This window comes from Ranitomeya variabilis, chromosome 1 (assembly GCF_051348905.1).
Source record: "Ranitomeya variabilis isolate aRanVar5 chromosome 1, aRanVar5.hap1, whole genome shotgun sequence".
Taxonomy (NCBI): domain Eukaryota; kingdom Metazoa; phylum Chordata; class Amphibia; order Anura; family Dendrobatidae; genus Ranitomeya; species Ranitomeya variabilis.
The window spans coordinates 724,100,739-724,116,891 of record NC_135232.1 but is presented as its reverse complement, the minus strand read 5'-3'; the positions used below and the strand labels follow the sequence as shown (position 1 = coordinate 724,116,891).

General features: G+C 43.2%; 1 protein-coding gene across 2 annotated transcripts in view; it reads left to right on the top strand.

Moving 5' to 3' along the window:
• Positions 1-4,168: 4,168 nt before the first annotated feature.
• Positions 4,169-16,153, top strand: part of FBLN5 (fibulin 5) — a 51,392-nt gene continuing 39,407 nt past the window's right edge. Inside the window, exon 1 of one of the 2 annotated variants that reach the window (XM_077267819.1) lies at positions 4,169-4,454. In XM_077267819.1, coding sequence (XP_077123934.1) covers positions 4,447-4,454 — 8 coding nt within the window. In that variant the 5' untranslated portion in view covers positions 4,169-4,446. The remainder of the gene's footprint in view (positions 4,455-16,153) is intronic. The other variant, XM_077267814.1, reaches the window with a different exon arrangement.

The following is a 16,153-nucleotide window of genomic DNA, read 5'->3' as shown; positions in this document are numbered from 1 at the left end:
CAAACATTATGGCCCGGTAAGATGCCCCATACAGACACTTGCCCCATATAATGCTGCACAAACGTTAATTATGCCCCATACATACACTTGCGCCATATAATGCTGCACAAACGTTAATTATGCCCCATAAGATGCCCCATACAGACACTTGCCCCATATAATGCTGCACAAACGTTATGGCCCCATAAGATGCCCCATATAGACACTTGCCCCATATAATGCTGCACAAACGTTAATTATGCCCCATACAGACACTTGCGCCATATAATGCTGCACAAACGTTAATTATGCCCCATAAGATGCTCCATACAGACACTTGCCCCATTTCATGTTGCTGCGATAAAAAAAAAAAAATAATCACATACTCACCTCTCGTCGCTCAGGCCCCCGGCACTTTCAATATTCACCTGCTCCTCTTTCCGGCGCCGCTCCATCTTCAGCGTCTTCTGCACTGACGTTCAGGCAGAGGGCGCACACTAACCACGTCACCGGGCCTTCTGACCTCAGCATCACTGCAGAAGACTCTGAAGATGGAGTGGCGGCTGGAACGAGGAGCAGGTGAATATCGCGTTGTGCTCCCCGTTATACTCACCTGCTCCTGGCGCGGTGCAGTCCCTGCGTCCCCGGCGCCGGCAGCTTCTTCCTGTATTGAGTGGTCACCATTACCGCTCATTACAGTAATGAATCTGCGGCTCCACCCCTATGGGAGGTGGAGCCGCATATTCATTACTGTAATGAGCGGTACCATGTGACCGCTCAGTATAGGAAGAAGCAGGGGAGCCAGGGACCTGCAGCGACCGCGCCAGGAGCAGGTGAGTATAATTAGACAGCCCCCGCTCCCCCTCCCCTGCCGACCCCTGGGTATGACTCGACAAAAAGCCTCCTTGGACCGCCGCATCATAAGGCGGCCCGCTGGCGCCCCCCTGTCGGCTGCGCCCGGGACACATGCCCCGGCTGCCCCCCCCTGGATACACCACTGGGTGGAGGGGTAGAGTGAGATGGAGGAAAGATGATGAATTCTGTTTTGAGGAGAAGAAAAAGATCCATGCATACAAGGCGCACACCCAAAATCACAAGACAATGTTGAAATTATGTGCAATATTTATTAGACATAATAAAACCATTAAAAGACAAAACACACAGCCAGAAGTCCCATATGACTATGACATAGCAATACAATGTCAAGGCAAAGTGCAGCATATATATGTGTGCACAAATGGATAATTAGCCCTGGAAAACCATATCAATGCCAATAAATCATAAATCACATGAAGTCTCACACCGGGCGTCCCCAGGGAGACAGAAGAAAAAGGAACTTAATGCAAGATCACAATAAATCCTGATATAGAACTATAAACCCCTCTTAGCAAGTAGAAAAGTGAGCAGTTCCCTGGTTGTGTAAGAAATAGAGGAATGCTGAAAACAATTGCAAAAAGAGAGGGGAAAAGAGAAAAAAAAAAGGACGTCCAGGATGAGAAAGCCATCCGATTTACCAGATGAATCAGTGAAATAGGCGTCAGGGCATGAAGTCCAGGGGTCAATAGCCAAGGGACCGAGGCGATGTGGGGAGCCCCACGCATATCACTTCAACCAGCAGCTTCGTCAGGAGGAGGTGGATGAATTCTGTTTTGTCCATGTTCAGTTTTAGTAAGCGAGCAGAAAAGAAGACTGAAATAGCAGATAGACATTGTGGGATTCAGTAAGGCTATGTTCACATTTGCGTTGTTGGGCGCATCGACGGATACCGACGCATGCGTCATGCGCCCCTATCTTTAACATGGGGGGCGTATGGACATGCGCCGGTATGCGTTGTAATGCATTTTACGACGCATGCGTCATATTGACGCACAAGACAGGGCGCAGAGGACGCTACTTGTAGCGTTTTCCCTGCGCCGAAACTCCTGATCTTTACTATCTTATGACAACGCATGCGTCGCAAAACGCTATGTTGTGTACATGCGTTGTTGGCTGCGCCCAACAACGCAAATGTGAATGTAGCCTAAGGAGGTTAGGTTCGGTCTGGATAGGTAGATCTGTGTGTCATCGGCGTAGAGATGATACTGCAAACCGTGGGATTCTATGAGCTGTCCCAGGCCGAAGGTGTAGATGGAGAAGAGTAGGGGTCCTAGAACTGAGCCTTGGGGAACACTGACATACAAGGGGCGAGGTGAGGAGGTGGTGTGGGAGAGGGAGACACTGAATGTTCTGTCTGTTAATGAGGAGATCCAGGATAGGGCCAAGTCTGTGATGCCAAGAGATGAGAGAATCTGTAACAGGAAGGAATGGTCGACAGTGGCGAAGGCAGAAGACAGGTCCAGGAGAAGGAGGACAGAGTAGTGTCGCTTGCTCTTGGCGGTTAGTAGGTCATTGGTGACTTTCGTTAGGGCAGTTTCAGTTGAGTGATGCTCGGAAGCCAGATTGTAACCGGTCAAAGAGGGAGCAGGAGGAGAGGTGGGAGGACAGTTCAAGATGAACGTGCTGTTCCAGTAGTTTAGAGGCATAAGCGAGAAGAGATATCGGGCGATAGCTAGACACCGAGGATGGGTCGAGGGAGGGCTTTTTTAGGATGGGTGTGATCGAGGCATGCTTGAAGGATGGCATCATTTGTAATTGAGAGGTTGAAGGTGTGTGTTAGAGTTGGGATGAAGACTGGCGAGGATGGGGATGAGGTGGGACAGGAGCACGTCAAGCGTGCAAGTGGTGAGATGTGATCTTGAAAGGAGGGTGGAGAGCTGATCTTCTGTCATGGTGGAGAAGCTGGTTTTGAAGGAACAGGGCTGGGCAGCTAAGAGGGGCATTGGGAGATGAGAAATGAGAAGTTTGTTTTGCGGCAGTCAGCGTGGACTTGAAGCTGGTAAGGGACTGCTTGTATGCAATAAAGTGCTCGGCAGAGCGGGATTTCTTCCATCTCCGCTCAGCGACCCTGGAAGCCCGTCTCAGTTCTTTGGTCAGGCTGGTCAGCCAGGACTGTCTGTTGATTGTACCAGTTTTGCTATGGGTGATCTAAAATCCGTAAAAATCTAAGTCTGATTTTACCTGCGCTGATACATTGTAACAAACAATCAGGACAAGAGAGAGAGCATTATGCTGCTGATGGGTTTAGCTCACAGAGGATTGTCTGGACTGTACCAAACAATCAGTATTGGTCAGCTTGAGCTTTCAGGGATGGTATCGGAATGTTTCCATTCAATGACTGCACGAAATCACAAAAAATATTGTAACATTGAAAAAAAAATGTTATTTTTGGAAGTGATGATGTGCTGCTGGGAGATGAGTTTCCTCTTTTTGTATCTAATCTTATAGCATTGGTAATAAGGACAATTCCCATGAAGGTGACTTTCCTGTCGGAATTCAGTGGCCCTTGGTTTTGTGACCTTTTACAGATTAGTGCGTTTGCAATTTTCTACTAAAGCTGTTCAAAGGAAAGAAGCACAAGGGTCGGGTTCATGGTCGTGTAGAGGAGCGGTGAGAGCGGACATAAAGTGTAAAAGATCCAGAGGACCAGCGCTCTGATCCACGGATCTGCTGCTTGTCATTACCGCCTCGTACGTGGAGAGCCTGAGCTGTACGACCCTCTATGATGCCCCTCTATGGGGCTATATATTACATGTTAATCTTCCATGATTACTAAATCTATAAATTGTGCCCATCCTAACTAAGGGCAACTAACCAGTTTACATGGATCAAGCCATCGCCCTATTGGCCCTTATGATATTGGTGTAACTTTGTTTTTGGACCTAATACAAAATGTCCATCAGGGCCCCCACAACTGTAGCAGGTGTTAAATAGCATTGCTTTCTAATTATTGAGGGTCCTTTTGGGCTCCCAGTGTTAAAAACACCCACTATAGTTCTCCCCATTATTAGGAGCTGAACCTTTGAAGGCTCCTTATCAAGCCACAGAGTTCCCATATATTGCAATAAATCCATAGAAGGAGGACGACTATTGAAAGGGGAAGATTTTGGATGCAGCAGGGATGGGGGAGGACGCCAGGAGGTAATATTAAAAATATGTATATGATTTAGTATTTATTTTTCTTCCTTTTTTTCATGGAAAATGGAAAACAAGAGCCCTGAAATGCAGCGGATGAAGGGTTAATGGGTATAACCTTACCCCCTCCTTTCCTTTTTTTCTTTGGCAGTCACCCCAAGATTGTTGTGAGGAGTCTGGCCAGTTGGTGAACGGACTAATCGGAACCATCTGGCTCAGACGGGGCCCCTATTTGCATTGTTTAGCATACTCCGAAAATGAAGAGCTCATTTCTCACATTCCTCCTCTAATACAGAATTACAGTGCGGGGCTAAACTGAACCAGGTGCACCCCCAGCACTCACTGCAGAGCTCGCCCTCCTCCTGACATCACCCTCTGCTCCCACACTGAGACCCAGAGCGAGACCCCACAGCTACTGATTCCTGCAGGGATCTCGAGAGCCCATCATACCTCACCATGCTCAGGTAAAGCTCATGATTCCCCTTCTCTTCTCTGCAGGCGGGGAGGGGGGTATTACAGCTCCGCGTAGATCTGTGTTGGGGACTGTCATCTGGACCAGGCATGGAAGGGTTAAGAGATCATCCCCTAAGACAAAACTGACGAGATTGTCATTGCTTTTTTAATTCTTATTTTTGCTTTCGCTGCTGCACATCCAATAAAATAACATGCACCTCGATCATTTGGAGGTCATTTAAAAAAAATTATTTTCATTAATTGGAAAAATGTAATTTACCCATGACCACCATGTATGCTGCAGATGAGCAAAAATTAGATTTTATGGACACTTACATTTTCTTATATTTTTTTTTTTTTTTTTTTTTTACTTTTCCCATAGTTAATTTGATTTGGCTGATAGTAAACGTTTCATTGTGGAAACAGTGTTACTATATGTAGCCTAATGTGTGTACAGTTATATGAAAAAGTTTGGGCACCTCTATTAATCTTAAGCTTAATGTTTTATAAAAATTAGGTTTTTTGCAACAGCGATTTCAGTTTCATATATCTATAATTGTTGGACACAGTAATGTTTCTGCCTTGAAATGAGGTTTATTGTACTAACAGAAAATGTGCAATCTGCATTCAAACAAAATTTGACAGGTGCATAAGTATGGGCACCTCACCAGAAAAGTGACATTAATATTTAGTAGATCCTCCTTTTGCAAAAATAACCGCCTCTAGTCGCTTCCTGTAGCTTTTAATGAGTTCCTGGATGAAGGTATTTTTGACCATTCCTCTTTACAAAACAATTCCAGTTCAGTTAAGTTTGATGGTCGCCGAGCATGGACAGCCCTCTTCAAATGATCCCACAGATGTTCAATGATATTCAGGTCTGGGGACTGGGATGGCCATTCCAGAACAGTGTAATTGTTCCTCTGCATGAATGCCTGAGTAGATTTGGAACGGTGTTTTGGATCATTGTCTTGCTGAAAGATCCATCCCCTGCGTAACTTCAACTTTGTCACTGATTCATGAACATTATTGTCAAGAATCTGCTGATACTGAGAGGAATCCATGCGTCCCTCAACTTTATCAAGATTCCCGGTGGCGGCATTGGCCATACAGCCCCAAAGCATGATGGAACCTCCACCAAATTTTACTGTGGGTAGCAAGTGTTTTTCTTGGAATGCTGTTTTTTTGCCGCCATGCATAACGCCTTTTTGTACGACCAAACAACTCAATCTTGGTTTCATCAGTCCACAGGACCTTCTTCCAAAAAGAAATTGGCTTCTCCAAATGTGCTTTTGCATACCTCAGCCGATTGTTTGTGGCGTGCTTGCAGAAACGGCTTCTTTCGCACCACTCTCCCATACAGCTTCTCCTTGTGTAAAGTGCGTTGTATAGTTGACCGACGCACAGTGACACCATCTGCAGCAAGTTGATGCTGCAGCTCTCTGGAGGTGGTCTGAGGATTGTCCTTGACTGATCTCACCATTCTTCTTCTCTGCCTTTCTGATGTTTTTCTTGGCCTGCCACTTCTGGCCTTAACAAGAACTGTACCAGTGTTCTTCCATTTCCTTACTATGTTCCTCACAGTGGAAATTGACAGGTTAAATCTCTGAGACAGCTTTTTGTATCCTTCCCCTGAACAACTATGTTGAATAATGTTTGTTTTCAGATCATTTGACAGTTGTTTTGAGGAGCCCATGATGCCACTCTTCAGAGGAGATTCAAACAGGAGAAAAACTTGCAAGTGGCCACTTTAAGTAGCTTTTCTCATGATTGCATACACCTGGCTATGAAGTTCAAAGCTCAATGAGGATGCAAAACCAAAAAAAGTGCTTTAGTAAGTCAGTAAAAAGTAGGTAGGAGTATTTAAAACAAGAAAATGATAAGGGTGCCCATACTTATGCACCTGTCAAATTTAGTTTGAATGCAGATTGCACATTTTCTGTTAGTACAATAAACCTCATTTCAAGGCAGAAACATTGCTGTGTCCAACAGTTATTAGATATATGAAACTGAAATAGCTGTTGCAAAAAAACCCAATTTTTATAAAACATTAAGATTAATAGGGGTGCCCAAACTATTTCATATAACTGTATATTACATTGTTAGCTGTAACTTAAAGTTTTTCTATCTGTTTGGAGTTACTTTATTTTCATTCACATTCAAAGCTGACAGTGTCAGACAGAGCTCCCACAATGCACTGCTGTCTAATCACATGTAGCCTGCAAAATTGTGATTGCAGCTTGGGATGTGACTGGAGTATAATGCAAGTTAAATAATGTACATACACAATGAATGCACCAGCAGAATAGTAAGTGCAGCTCTGGAGTATAATACAGGGTATAACTCAGGATCAGTAATGTATGTACACCGTGACTGCACCGGCAGAATAGTGAGTGCAGCTTTGGGGTATAATACAGGATGTAACCCAGGATCAGTAATGTAATGTATGTACACAGTGACTGCACCAGCAGAATAGTGAGTGCAGCTCTGGAGTATAATACAGGATGTAACTCAGGATCAGTACAGGATCAGTAATGTATGTACACAGTGACTCCACCAGCAGAATAGTGACTACAGCTCGGGTATAATACAGGATGTAACTCAGGATCAGTGCAGGACATGTAATGTAATGTATGTACACAGTGACTCCACCAGCAGAATAGTGACTACAGCTCGGGTATAATACAGGATGTAACTCAGGATCAGTAATGTAATGTATGTGCACAGCGACTGCATCAGCAGAATAGTGAGTGCAGCTCAGGAGTATTATACAGGAGTTAGCTCAGAATCTGTGCAAAATAATGAAGTAATAGATGGCTGTAACCTTTTAATTATTATGTTCTACTTGTCCTTCTGATCTCTGAGGTCTGTGATAATTAATTTACGGTACTTGGTTTTAATTTGAGGAGAAAATTATTTCACAGCGTTCCCTTTAAGAGAATGCACATGGCCAATTATATTAATGCTGCTCTGAAAAACCACCGCATGACCATAAACGGTTTAACATCTGTCGCTGGCAAACTGAAAGGAAATGCTGAGCCTTGTAGTACCACAGACAACCACGCTGTGCCTTCTCCTTGCACATCTGTAAAGCACATTGTACATCTCCATCACTCCCAGAAAGTCGCACTTTATACATTCTGCAGATGATCTCCATCATCCCACACATCCCACAACCCTTATGCCACTCCCACGGTGAGCCCTTCACAAACAGTACAGCAGGGTTCAACGACCATCCAGTGTAATGCAATATGGAAAAAGTCCTTCATCTTAAGAATAGACATTTTATTTCAGTTGCTTTTTTGCTGTCAGTGAATAATACATCCAACTGACAAAGCTGCTTGGTGAGTCAGTGTTTCTCAGCTCTTCCAGTAATAAGCCCATATCACATGGACATGATGAGTTTTCCATCTCTGGATATAAACCAGGATTTCCACATTCATTGACTGAAAGAAGAAGTTTTCACAGTGGAGACTATTTAAAATACAATCTCTGTTGTGCAATGAAGTCCTAGAACTCTCTAATAATCAAAGCCATCTAGAGATAGGCTACACCTGCACCTTCCTTGGCCTGAAATAGCTGATGGGAAGAAAGGGTGCATTCACCTGTCTCTCCAGCCTCAAATGGCTGATAACAGAGAACAATTGATTGAGTTCATTTACACAACTATTTCACAAGAGTTTTGGCTCCTGAGTTGTATTGTCACTACAATTCATTGCCTGTTGTAGTTATATAACAGCTAAGAGATCACAGGGGCAGTATTAGGGTATGTTTCCACGGTCAGTAAATGCTGCGGGTTAAGGTACCGTCACACTCAGTGACGTTGCAGCGTCCTGAATAGCGATCTCGTTGTGTTTGACACGCAGCAGCGATCTGGATCCCGCTGTGATATCGCTGGTCGGAGCTAGAAGTCCAGAACTTTATTTCATCGCTGATCACCCGCTGTCATCGCTGGATCGGTGTGTGTGACACCGATCCAGCGATGTGTTCACTTGTAACCAGGGTAAACATCGGGTTACTAAGCGCAGGGCTGCGCTTAGTAACCCGATATTTACCCTGGTTACCATTATAAAAGTAAAAAAAAAACACTACATACTCACCTTCTGATGTCTGTCACGTCCCCCGCCGGCGGCTTCCCTGCACTGAATGTGTCAGCGCCGGCCGGCCGTAAAGCAGAGCACAGCGGTGACGTTGGTAAGTCGTTTAGTGTAACGGTACCTTTAGAAACTGCGTACATCTGCAGCGTGAAAACTGCGACGGCCAGATGTGACAGCATAGTGGATGGGATTTGAAGAAATCCCATCTCCACTATGCATGCACAGACACCTCAGGCTTCCCTGTGGAGACGGACATGCGGCGCATCTTGTCAATTGACCGCAGCATGTCTATTTATCTTGCAGAGACTGAGTGTCCAATGTATACGACGTGGTGATTCCGCACGGTTCAATGAACACATGCAGAATCACCTGCTTTCAAAAGTCGCCAGTGCTTTGGACGGAGCAGACGTGCTGCTTCCAAAGCGCTGCCAGTTCCTGACCGTGGGAATATATCCTTATAGTAGTTAAATTCTTGTAACTAGGAAGCAGTATTATAGTAGTTATATTCGTACTTAGCTACTTACGGTAGTTCTTATTTGCTTCGTCAGAAGAATAACTTAGAATCTGTCATCTACTGTATTAAGGATCCAAGGACTATTATGTTCCTCCATATTATGGGTGGCTTATTTGGAGTCTACTAAGACAGATCGAATATTATAATGCCTAGATTTACTATTTTCTCATCCTAATTGTTTTGTAAAGTTGTCATTCATTTTGCAATTCTTAATAAATAAAACATTGAATACAAATAGTAGTTATATTCTTGCATATAGGAGCAGTATTATAGTAGTTTTATTCTGTTAGATAGGGGCAGTGTTGTAGTAGTTATATTTTTGTACATAGGGGCAGTATTATAGTAGTTATATTCTTGTACATAGGGGCAGTATTATAGTAGTTATATTCTTGTACTTGGGGAGCAGTATTATAGTAGTTATATTCTTGTTCATAGGGGGCAGTATTATAGTAGTTATATTCTTGTACATAAGAGCAGTATTATAGTAGTTATATTCTTGTACGTAAGGAGCAGTATTATAGTAGTTATATTCTTGTACATAGAACCAGTATTATAGTACTTATATTCTTGTACATAGGAGCAGTATTATAGTAGCTATATTCTTGTACAACGGGGGAGTATTATAGTAGTTATATTCTTGTACATAGGACCAGTATTATAGTAGTTATATTTTTGTACATAGGAGCAGTATTATAGTAGTTATATTCTTGTACATAGGGGGAGTATTATAGTAGTCATATTCTTGTTCGTAGGGAGCAGTATTATAGTAGTATTCTTGCACATAGGGGGCAGTATTATAGTAGTTATACAGGGGTTGGACAAAATAATGGAAACACCTAAAGTTTTGGCATCATAATCTTCGAACATGTGATAAAAATGCAAACCATGACATATGGTAATGTTTTGTAGTTGATTATTTGTGATGTGTATGTAAATTAACTGTTTGTTTTGCATAATTGTAAGAACATTGATGAGAACCTGATACCAATGGCAGACCTCTCAGATTTTCAAAAAGGCCAAATTGTTGGTGCTCGTATGGCAGGCACTAGTGTAACAGAAAGTGCCCGAATGCTTGGCGTGTCAAGAGGTACTGTATCCCAAGTGGTGACTGCGTTTGAAAGAGAAGGAAAAACGTCCGCAGCAAAGCACAGGTCCGGCCGAAAGTCGAAGTTGACTGAGAGAGACCGTCGGACTCTAAAGAGAACTGTGAGAGAGGATCGCAAGACCACGGCTCCGAAAATCACTGCTGAGCTCAATGAACACCTGCAGAACCCAGTTTCCACGAAAACTGTTCTTCAGGAGCTGCACAAATCTGGATTCCACGGAAGAGCTGCAATTAGAAAACCGCTGCTCTCAATGACAAATGTTTCCAAGCGTTTAGAGTGGTGTAGAAACCTCCAGAATTGGTCCCTCGAGCAGTGGAAACATGTGATATTCTTAGACAAATCATCGTTTACCCTATTTCCGACCTCCGGCCGAGTGTACGTTTGGAGACAGCCGAAAGAAGCATTCTATCCAGACTGCCTTCTCCCAACTGTAAAACATGGCGGAGGGTCTGTGATGATCTGGGGTGCTATTTCATGGAGATCTGCTGGGCCAACGATATCCCTTCTTGGAAGAATTAGGCCACATTCACACTTTGCGGCGTCCCTCTGCAGGTTCTCCCGCAGCGGAATTGATAAATCTGCAGGGCAAAACCGCTGCGGTTATCCCTGCAGATTTATCGCGGTTTGTTCCGCGGTTTCCGCTGCGGGATTACTCCTATACTATTGATGCTGCATATACAGCAATATGCAGCATCAATAGTAATGTTAAAAATAATAAAAATTGGTTATACTCACCCTCCGATGTCTGGATCTCCTCGGCGCTGCACGCGGCGCTCCGGTTCCAAAGATGCTGTGGCGAGAAGGACCTTCGTGACGTCACGGTCATGTGACCCGGGCGTCATCACGGTCATGTGACCGCGACGTCACCGCAGGTCCTGCTCGCACAGCAACTCTGACCGGCCGGCCGCGTGTAGCGCTGAGAGGTGAGTATAACATGATTTTTTATTTTTATTCTTTTTTTTACCCCAAATATGGTTCCCAGGGCCTGGAGGAGAGTCTCCTCTCCTCCACCCCGGGTACCACCCGCACATTAACCGCTTACTTCCCGCAACGTGGGCACAGCCTCATGCGGGAAGTTAGCGGTTCAATGCATTCCTATGGGTGCAGAATCGCAGCAATTCTGCACAAAGAAGTGACATGCTGCGGGTTGTAAACCGCTGCGTTTCTGCGCGGTTTTTCCCGCAGCATGTGCACAGCGGTTTGCGGTTTCCATAGGGTTTACATGTAAATGGAAACGCTATGGAAACTGCTGCGGACCCGCAGCATCAAAATCGCCGCGGTTCCGCGGTAAAAACCGCAAAGTGTGAACATGGCCTTAACAGCCGAGATTATTTAGGCATTTTGGGCGACCAAGTGCATCCAATGGTTCAAGCACTGTTCCTAGAGGGCAACGCCATCTTTCAGGATGATAATGCACCAATTCATACACTTAGAATCGTTAAAGCATGGCACGAGGAACATTCTAATGAAGTTGAGCATCTCATCTGGCCCCCACAATCCCCAGACCTCAACAGTATTGAGCATTTATGGTCGATTTTAGAGATACAAGTTAGACGTCGATTTCCGCTGCCATCGTCGCTCAAAGAACTGGAGGGGTTTTAACTGCAGAATGGGCTAAAACAATTGGAAACAATTCACACCTTGTGTGAATCCATACCTCGGAGAATTGAGGCTGTAATCGCCGCAAAAGTTGGACCTACACCATATTAAACTAACTTTTGTTGATGTTTCCAGGTGTTTCCATTATTTTGTCCAACCCCTTTGTCTTGTATATAGGAGCAGTATTATAGTAGTTATATTCTTGTACATAGGGGCAGTATTATAGTAGTTATATTCTTGTACATAAGAGCAGTATTATAGTAGTTATATTCTTGTATAAGGGAGCAGTATTATAGTAGTTATATTCTTGTATAAGGAAGCAGTATTATAGTAGTTATATTCTTGTACATAGGGGCAGTATTATAGTAGTTATATTCTTGTACATAAGAGCAGTATTATAGTAGTTATATTCTTGTATAAGGGAGCAGTATTATAGTAGTTATATTCTTGTACGTAGGGAGCAGTATTATAGTAGTTATAATCTTGTACATGGTCAGTATTATAGTAGTTATATTCTTGCACATAGGGGGCAGTATTATAATAGTTATATTCTTGTACATAGGACCAGTATTATAGTAGTTATATTCTTGTACATAGGAGCAGTATTATAGTAGTTATATTCTTGTACATAGGGGGAGTATTACAGTAGTTATATTCTTGTACATAGGGGCAGTATTTATAGTAGTTATATTCTTGTACGTAGGGAGCAGTATTATAGTAGTATTCTTGTATAGGAGCAGTATTATAGTAGTCATATTCTTGTACTTAGGGAGCAGTATTATAGTAGTTATATTCTTGTACATAGGGGCAGTATTATAGTAGTTATATTCTTGTTTCTTGTACATAAGAGCAGTATTATAGTAGTTATATTCTTGTATAAGGGAGCAGTATTATAGTAGTTATATTCTTGTACATATTGGCAGTATTATAGTAGTTATATTCTTGCACATAGGGGGCAGTATTATAGTAGTTATATTCTTGTACATAGGGGCAATATTATAGTGGTTATATTCTTGTACATAAGAGCAGTATTATAGTAGCTATATTCTTGTACATAGGGAGCAGTATTATAGTAGTTATATTCTTGTATATAGGAGCAGTATTATAGTAGTTATATTCTTGTACATAGGGGGAGTATTATAGTAGTTATATTCTTGTACATAGGGGGAGTATTATAGTAGTTATATTCTTGTACATAGGGGCAGTATTATAGTAGTTATATTCTTGTACGTAGGGAGCAGTATTATAGTAGTATTCTTGTATAGGAGCAGTATTATAGTAGTTATATTCTTGTACATAGGGGGAGTATTATAGTAGTTATATTCTTGTACATAGGGGGAGTATTATAGTAGTTATAATCTTGTACATAGGGGCAGTATTATAGTAGTTATATTCTTGTATAAGAGAGCAGTATTATAGTAGTTACATTCTTGTATAAGGGAGCAGTATTATAGTAGTTATATTCTGGTACGTAGGGAGCAGTATTATAGTAGTTATATTCTTGTACATAGTGGCAGTATTATAGTAGTTATATTCTTGCACATAGGGGGCAGTATTATAGTAGTTATATTCTTGTACATAGGGGCAATATTATAGTGGTTATATTCTTGTACGTAAGAGCAGTATTATAGTAGCTATATTCTTGTACATAGGGAGCAGTATTATAGTAGTTATATTCTTGTACGTAGGGAGCAGTATTATAGTAGTTATACTCTTGTATATAGGAGCAGTATTATAGTAGTTATATTCTTGTACATAGGGAGCAGTATTATAGTAGTTATATTCTTGTACATAGGGAGCAGTATTATAGTAGTTATATTCTTGTACGTAGGGAGCAGTATTATAGTAGTTATACTCTTGTATATAGGAGCAGTATTATAGTAGTTATATTCTTGTACGTCGGGAGCAGTATATAATTGTCTAAGGGTCACTTCCGTCTGTCTGTCTTTCTGTCACGGATATTCATTGGTCGCGGCCTCTGTCTGTCATGGAATCCAAGTCACTGATTGGTCTCGCCAGCTGCCTGTCATGCCGCGACCAATCAGCGACGGCCACAGTCCGATTAGTCCCTCCCTACCCTGCAGTCAGTGCCCGGCGCCCGCTCCATACTCCCCTCCAGTCACCGCTCACACAGGGTTAATGCCGGCTGTAACGGACAGCGTTATGCCACGGGTAACTCACTCTGTTACCGCCGCTATTAACCCTGTGTGACCAAGTTTTTACTATTGATGCTGCCTATGCAGCGTCAATAGTAAAAACATCTAATGTTTAAAAATAAAAATAAATAAAAAATCATTATATACTCACCTTCCGCTGGCAGGTTTCGGTGGCAAGGATGGTATGCGCGAAGGACCTGCCATGACTTAACGGTCATGTGACCGCGACGTCATCACAGGCCCTGCGCGCTTGCACGAGAAGGACCTGCCATGACGTCACGGTCATGTGACCGCGACGTCATCACAGGGCCTGCGCAAGAAGGACCTGGCATGATGTCACGGTCATGTGACCGTTACGTCATGGCAGGTCCTTCTCGCGCAGGCGCGAAGAAGCTGCGGTACCATGGGACAGACAGGGACAGCGTCAGGAGCGCCGGGAGCTGGTGAAGTATTTCATTTTCACCTGTCCGCGTTCCATCCGCCGGGCGCCGCTCCGTCTTCCCGTCCTCTTGCAGTGACTGTGCAGGTCAGAGGGCTCGATGACGTATTAGTGTGCGCACCGCCCTCTGCCTGAACAGTCAGTGTGGAGAGACGGGACGCTGAGGAGCAGCGGGCAGCGACGAGAGGTGAGTATGTGATTTTTTTTTATTATTATTGCAGCATTACATGTGGCACAATGCTGTATGGAGCGTCTATGGGGCCATAAAGAACAGCATGGAGCATTATATGGGGCATCTATGGGGCCATAACTGCATGGAGCATTATATGGGGTATCTATGGGGCCATAACTGCATGGGGCATCTATGGGGCCATATCTGCCTGGAGCATTATATGGAGCATCTATGGGGCCATAACTGCATGGAGCATTATATGGGACATCTATGGGGCTATAACTGCATGGAGCATTATATGGAGCATCTATGGGGCCATAACTGCATGGAGCATTATATGGGGCATCTATGGGGCCATAACTGCATAGAGCATTATACTACGCCACTGGGCAATATACTACGTGACTGGGCAATATACTACGTGGACATGCAGTGTCTAGAATACCCGATGCGTTAGAATCAGGCCAACATCTAGTAGTAGTTATATTCTTGCACATAGGGGGAGTATTATAGTAGATATATTCTTGTACATGGGGGCAGTATTATAGTAGTTATATTCTTGTACATATGAGCAGTATTATAGTAGTTATATTCTTGTACATAGGGGCAGTATTATAGTAGCTATATTGTACATGGGACCATATTACACTAGTTATATTCTTGTATATAGGGGACATTATTATAGTGGTTATTTTCTTGCAGCATTACTAAAGCCCTGTACTGATCCTGAGTTACATCCTGTATTATACTCCAGAGCTGAGCTTATTATTCTGCTGGTGGAGTCACTGTTAACATACATTACTTTTGTGATCCTGAGTTACATCCTATATTATATTGTACTGATAGTAAATGGAAACAGCATTTGTTTGGTCATACTTTACTCATACTATGTGCACAAATTGCGGATTTGTTGCGGATCCACAGCTTTTCTTCTGCACGGAATTGCCCCAAATCCACAAAGGATTGCTCTAGCAATGTTAATCAATGGGAATCCAGAGTTGATATGCACATGCTGCGGAAAATTCTGTACTGATTCACAGCTTTTTTATTATCCGCAGCATGTCAATTCTTTATGCAGATCTGCAGCGTTTCTGCACCCATTGACTTACATTGAGTCAGTCAAATCCGCAGCCAAACTGCAGGTGTAAAAAGGTTTGCAGATTTGCGTGCCAAAAACGCTGCAGAGAGAAAATGTCAGAAGTAGAATGTGTGTGGGCAGTGTGTGTGTGTGGGTGTGTGTATGCACCCAGGCATCGTTTGATGGGACTAATACTCCCATCTAGCTATGTCTGCTGTCACATATAACAGTGACAGCGTGAGCCGATGATGGGAGAGTAGTCCAGTCATCCGGTGCCTGTGTTAAATTCTAAAAAAATATATATACAGTATTTTCATAATTGCAAACAATATACATACTCACAAAACTCCTAATCCCCGACACCCATGTCTCCTGCAAGCAATCAAAAATAATAAACCAATATATTTACCTTTCTGCCATAGTCCACTTAATAAAGAGTGTCCAACAGCGATCTCACCCGCAGTGTATCACTGAGTCACCGGCGAGAGTTCACCGGAGTTTATCAGCGGATCAGCTCCGGTGCTCTTATTTTCTCAAGCAGCGGTGCCGTAA